Here is a 5,819-nt window from a genome sequence, read left to right on the forward strand (position 1 = left end):
TTGATAAAAGTGTCTGCTGCAATGTGCTGTAATTAAAGCTGCACTTTGTAAGATTTGGTGTGTAATTGCACACAAGGTGCAGAGGAAAGTTTTGGAACGTCACTTGTGCTTCGGACCCCCTCCAAGCAGATGAATCTGATGATTTCAAGCGCAGTGAAGAGTATTCAAAGAGAACTGAGAGCAGCATGAAGTTATGTAGGTGTTGCCATGGTGACTGCAATGCCAGAAAAGGCATTTGCAGTCAAAGGCAAAAGTTGGAAAATTTGAGCTCTTGATGGAACGTTCTGCTCACTGCTGCAGTCACGCTGCTGGCTGTGGCAAAATTTTTATTGAATGTCCACTTTGCCATGGTCCATCTACTGCAGACATGTTAACACAGCATAAGAATTTCAGTGTCAGACAGTGAAAAGAAAAAAAAAAAACTGCCACAGAAATTGAATCTCTGCATATATCTGAACATACAAGACATAATTACTGCTGTTAATAGTATAGTTTTTGTGTTTTAATATTGGCGTACAACACATTAAATGTCATGACATTATGATAATTAACTGGAGGTGTACTTTGTTCACTTACTTCTGCAGTGCTGTATGTAAGCTTTAGGCTTACAATGCCCCCCTCACCCTCCATTAGACCAAATTTGCACTCCTGCATGTAATGTACTACATGTGGTATATACAGCAGTATATAGACTGATGTTTAAAATAACTTACAATAAAGAAAATCGATTAATTTTTCAGGCCACCACAAACAAATGAATCAACGGTTTTAAAGTCACTTTGTTTATTTGAATAACCTCATTTAAAGCACATAAACAGTTTTCTGTTGTAAAAACTGAACTTTTATTTATAGTGTCACTTTGTCAGTCTAACAACCACAGTCCATTCCAGACAAGTAGAGGTGAAAACAGTCACCTAGCATTTTTTACCTTTTCTGTTTCAGGGAGCTATATATCAAAATATTGACTTATACTGAATATGAAGCATAATGATTTATTTTCTCAAAATGTTGACTTATTTTCTCTTGAAATAATGTCAGTTCTTATATCAATGGGAGTTAACGTATTCCCCCAAAATAGTGAATTACTTTCTTGAAATTGAATAACTGATTACTTCAAAACGGTATGTTGGAATTTTGACTTAAGTCAAAAGTTAAAAAGTAGAGAAAGTAAGTAATTAATTTGAGATACAACTCAATATTTTAAGAAGAGAATTAAGTATGTCGAGACACTAAGTCAAAATTCTGACATACATCTGTCAGAAACCGAGAAGTAGAAAAATCATCTGTCAATAGGCGACTTTTTCTCTTCTATCCGGCGGGAACGGACTTCATATATTCATTGGGTGAGCGCGCGTTGCGCATGCGCAAGAAACCTGGTCGAATCCTAGCAACATCGAAAGTTAGGTAGTCAATCATAAAGATGGAGGCCTTAATATTACATTAATCGCTTATTAACGAACAAGCGTTACAAGAACGTGACGGTCATTCACCAGGTGAAAATAAAAACTAGTCGGTTTCTAAACGAGAAACATCTCGGAAAAATACAGCTCGCCCGCCACGCAGAGATCCAGCCCCCTCTCCAAAGCTGAGCGTACTCGTTACGCGTTAAGCTATCTAGGTTAAGTGAACTAACGCTAGCTAACTTAGCTTAGCCGCCCCAGCAGTGACGGTTAGGAATCCATATATATTTATATCTGTGTAGGAATAACTGTTGTTAGGAATATCGTCTCGTATATGGTGGTTATTCGTGGGTGTAACATATGAATTTGGTTAGAAATTTAGCTGAGTGGGAGCATTTCAGGGCACTTCGCCTCTGGACCCCGCCAGCTAAATTAGCTTAAGTGACAATGTAGGGGTGTCTGTTAAAGACAACGCTACGCTAGCTTACAAACACCATCCACGAAGCTTTCACATTTCTTCTCGTATGTATTTTTGTTTTCCCGTTTTGCAGAATTGGTCATCTTATTTAGCTTCTCCTTCTTGTCAGTCAGCTGGCCGAATGGCTACTGAGCAGAAATGTGGTCACGGCAGTCCTCTACAACAGTTCGTCCTACTAGCAAAGAACCTGAGAGGAGCCGCCTTAGTTTCACTCATAAACCGCATGCTGGAAACCCCGGGAGTTTATACTTTCGGGGAATTTCTGGACCTTCCGCATGTTAAAGAGGTAAAAAAAAAAAAAATCGCACAACTGGCACTAAACAAACGTGTTTAAATTTACTGACTGGCTAGGGGATGTGGTCGACATACGCCAATAGGCGGCGGTGTTCTTCCAGAATGTCTTTTGCCAATTAGTTTTGTACCCTTCAGCTGTCAAAAGGTCCCAACGACGGATACACGCGACTTTTGGAGGTGTTCGCCTACGGCGTGTATCATGATTACCAAGGTAAAACGATTTATTCCTCAACTGTGCATGGATATTAGCCTTTTAACACGTACATTTTAAGTTCTCTAATTGTTAATTTATGTAATGTGCTTTCAGCCAACGAGGGCACCTTGCCTCCTCTCTCTGAAGCCCAGAAGAATAAACTAAGGCATTTGACAATCGCTACTTTGGCTGCAAACATGCAGGTGTGCCCGAATTGCACTCTTGGAATGCACTTAAATGACATTATCCTTTTGGCTTTGAGACTCTTACCTGATTTAGCTGAAGACCAACTCTGGGGCAAACAGAATGAAACTGAATCTGCATCCTTGTTACAGTATCTACATACATTCCTGTGTCTAAACATCTGTCTCTGAGCCTGTCTGTCCGCAGACACTGAGAGACAGATTGAGTTCGTTTGAAGCCTTGTATTGTGTGCATATCTATAATGAGTGGTGTCTATACAGTGCATCCCCTACAGTGTGCTGCAGACAGCTCTGGAGGTGGCCAGTGTGAGGCAGTTGGAAGATGTGCTGATCGAGGCAGTCTACTCAGACGTGATCAGGGGCAAACTGGACCAGTGCAAGCAGCAGTTGGAGGTGGATGCCTGCATTGGCCGAGACATGCGCTCCATGGACACAGGAGAACTGGCCCAAACACTCAAGAACTGGTGAGAATGTTTCTGACAGAGAAGTGTATGGTTAGGATTTGGAAGTGTATTGGCTGCAAGAGTGATTTGACATTCTGTCTAAGGCAATTTTGTCTACCTCAATGTTGCAATAGTTGCACAAAATAGATTTTATTTAAGATGCCTGAAGAGTTCTGAGCATTTCCCCAACTTTTTATAGAGCTAGTTGTGGAGGAATTTTCACTTATAATGGCATGATAACCAGAAACATTAGAGGACTGAGACCTGTTTTGTTTGTAGTACAGACTGTATTTGATTCTTGTATGACATTTGCTGTGCCTCTAATTTTGAGGAGACCACTTCTTTCAGCTTTTAAAAACAACAGGTCACTTAGCCCATAGTCGTTAAAGTAATGACTGCAGTAGGCCCAAAAATATTTGTGCCACACTTAAAATGAATTAGGTTTAGTGTGTTAGGAAAAGTAAGTGACGTTTTTTTTGACGAACCAAACTATTATATTGTAATTTTCTTTTTGTACCAGTATTTTTTCAGAAGGTGACTGGCGTGTTTTAGATTAGTTATCATTTGAGTAATTTCTTTGCAAAATTCTGCAGGTTTGTACATTTTTCTAAATTCATGAACAAAAGCTCACCAACACCTCTGTAAGAAAATTAGCCCCAGACATGCTTTACATCAGTTGTCCTCAAACCGGTCCTTAAGGATCCCCAGACAATCCAGATTTTTGCTCCAACCTTGCATTGCACAGGGATAGAGCATAATTGTGGACTGATTTGAGAACCACTGCTTTACAGCACCCTGAGTGCAGACTGGTTGGAAATATTATTTATGCTTTCTCCAAAGAGTCCACCATTGTTTTGATGTTGTGCAACAGTTGTTTATATCTAGAACAGATATGTCAAAAAACTTTTTGGGGGCCACTGTATGTATTACCTATTTCTAAGGTGATGTTTGTGTGTGTGTGTAGGTGCGCTAGCTGTGAGAGTATATGTTGTGCCATAGAGTCGCAGGTACACAAAGTGAGGCAGAGCAGAGACTGTCTTCTCCTGATCCAGCAGCAGGTCCACGCTGAGGTAAATTAGTCCCATTGCATCTCTGGAGTCCAGGAAACAGATCAAAATAGTGCTGTTCAGTTTATAGGGGCTTGATGACCTCTTTTCAATCAGCTGATATATGTTGGAACAAGGCAAACATAAAAGTGTGTAGTGCATGTGATCACCAGGACTGAGATTGAGAATATCTGATTTAAAGGGGTAGTTTACCCTTGCAGAACTGATGTGGCTCATAGTGACAGAGGGTTAGTGTTAGCAGTTGTAGTTTTGGTAGTTCTGTTCAACTGAACCTTGAATCACAACTAGTAGGCCTGTTTCAAACTTAAAATGAAAAATAAGAAGTAAATAAGAAGATTTTCTCCTGGCTAATGCACCACAAAGTTGGAAAGGCTCGATGATGTATTTTAGTTAAATTAGATATTTGGCTTGCTGTTTGTCACTTAGTGGGCAAGAGAGAAAGCAACCATGTGATGCCACAGAAATGGTAACATAGTAGTAGAGAGATTTGTCTGTTTCTGGATTGTGCAACATATTTGTGTGAGTTTGGACTGTTCCTTCAACTTATGGTGGTAGTGAGAGGAGAGAAAACTTGGGCTGGAGTCCGGGGTGGCTTCTGCTTGGACCTAAAAAAGCCTGAACCTTTTTAAAAAGGGTTCTATGTAGCACCAAAAAGTGTTCACTCAAGCGTTACGATATCAAGCTTGTTACAATAGAAGAACAGATTGCATCAATCCGAAGAACCTTTCAGGATGCAAAGAACCCTTTAATCATGCAGAGGGTTCTTTGACAGTTCATTGTTCTATACCATTTTCTTTACTAAAGAACCCTTGAAGAACCATCTTGATTTGTGCATTTCACAGTGCTTTAGCATTGGAACCACAGCTTGATCCAGTGTGTTTTAACCTGCTTTTTCTGTTTTAGTTTCTGTTTTAGTCTGGATTGTATTTTGAGGGAACTGGTGCTTTTGTTGTTGTGGTTTTATTATTATGTGGTGTCATAATATGGGATTTGTATTTTCATGTGATTCTTCTTAGGTGTGCAACATTCATAAAATGCTGACTGCTGTTGCTTCATCATCCTCATCCTCCTCTTCCTCCTTATCTTCCGCTGTTCCTCAGCCTCCTGAGCAGGAGAGGCTAACAGGGGGGACAGAACAAAGAGTTTCCTGCAAAAACACAAGCAAGAGCAAGAACATCAGCAGTCCAAAACACTAATAATACACACACAGAATAAAATTAACTACAGCAAGAGTTTCCAGAGGTTTCACCTACTCCTTGAGGGCTTTAGCACTATACAGTTTAACTTTGCAGTAACATCTAAACTGTGAAGAGCAGTGGCTCCACAGGACTGGACTTAAAAGCTCCTGAGCTTTGGCCGCAAAAAGCAGTAACTTTCAGTATTCATTTAACAATGAAGTAGAAAAAAATTTACCATTCAATTTTTTATTTAACATTTGTACAAGCATTTTGTCTTTGATATGTATGTTGACAGGAAAACGATACTTATTGAACGTTGGAACATTTGTTTAAACGTATGGAAAATGTTCTTACATTGTTTGGTTTGGTTTTGTTTTGTCTTGCTTTGTGTTGTTTGAAGGTAAGAACATTAATTTTTCGTTATTCTTATGTGCGCGTTTCTGAAACCAAAGGACGTTTTTGCATTGTTATTCACAAGTTGCATTGCCCCTCATAAAAAAGTATCAGAAATTTTGCTTCTTGTTTATTTGAATCTGTTATTTGCTTGTCCAGCCATGGTCTCG

General features: G+C 39.6%; 1 protein-coding gene across 1 annotated transcript; it reads left to right on the forward strand.

The window, feature by feature from the left end:
• The first annotated feature begins 1,999 nt into the window (after positions 1-1,999).
• LOC118797502 (COP9 signalosome complex subunit 7b-like) lies at positions 2,000-5,274 on the forward strand. The gene is made up of 6 exons (XM_036556875.1): positions 2,000-2,164; positions 2,308-2,383; positions 2,480-2,568; positions 2,830-3,032; positions 3,976-4,081; positions 5,095-5,274. The coding sequence occupies exons 1-6, from the start codon at positions 2,000-2,002 to the stop codon at positions 5,272-5,274; spliced, it is 819 nt and encodes a 272-aa protein (XP_036412768.1).
• Positions 5,275-5,819: the final 545 nt, after the last annotated feature.

Source organism: Colossoma macropomum, unplaced genomic scaffold (assembly GCF_904425465.1).
Source record: "Colossoma macropomum unplaced genomic scaffold, Colossoma_macropomum, whole genome shotgun sequence".
Lineage (NCBI taxonomy): Eukaryota > Metazoa > Chordata > Actinopteri > Characiformes > Serrasalmidae > Colossoma > Colossoma macropomum.

What these genes read in the sequence shown, in the direction of transcription:
- LOC118797502 (XM_036556875.1), top strand. Translation starts at nt 2,000, where the DNA reads ATGGCTACTGAGCAGAAATGTGGTCACGGCAGTCCTCTACAACAGTTC. An exon ending in ACCTTCCGCATGTTAAAGAG is followed by an intron (nt 2,165 to 2,307) that starts GTAAAAAAAAAA and finishes TGTACCCTTCAG; the next exon opens with CTGTCAAAAGGTCCCAACGA. An exon ending in AGCAGCAGGTCCACGCTGAG is followed by an intron (nt 4,082 to 5,094) that starts GTAAATTAGTCC and finishes GATTCTTCTTAG; the next exon opens with GTGTGCAACATTCATAAAAT.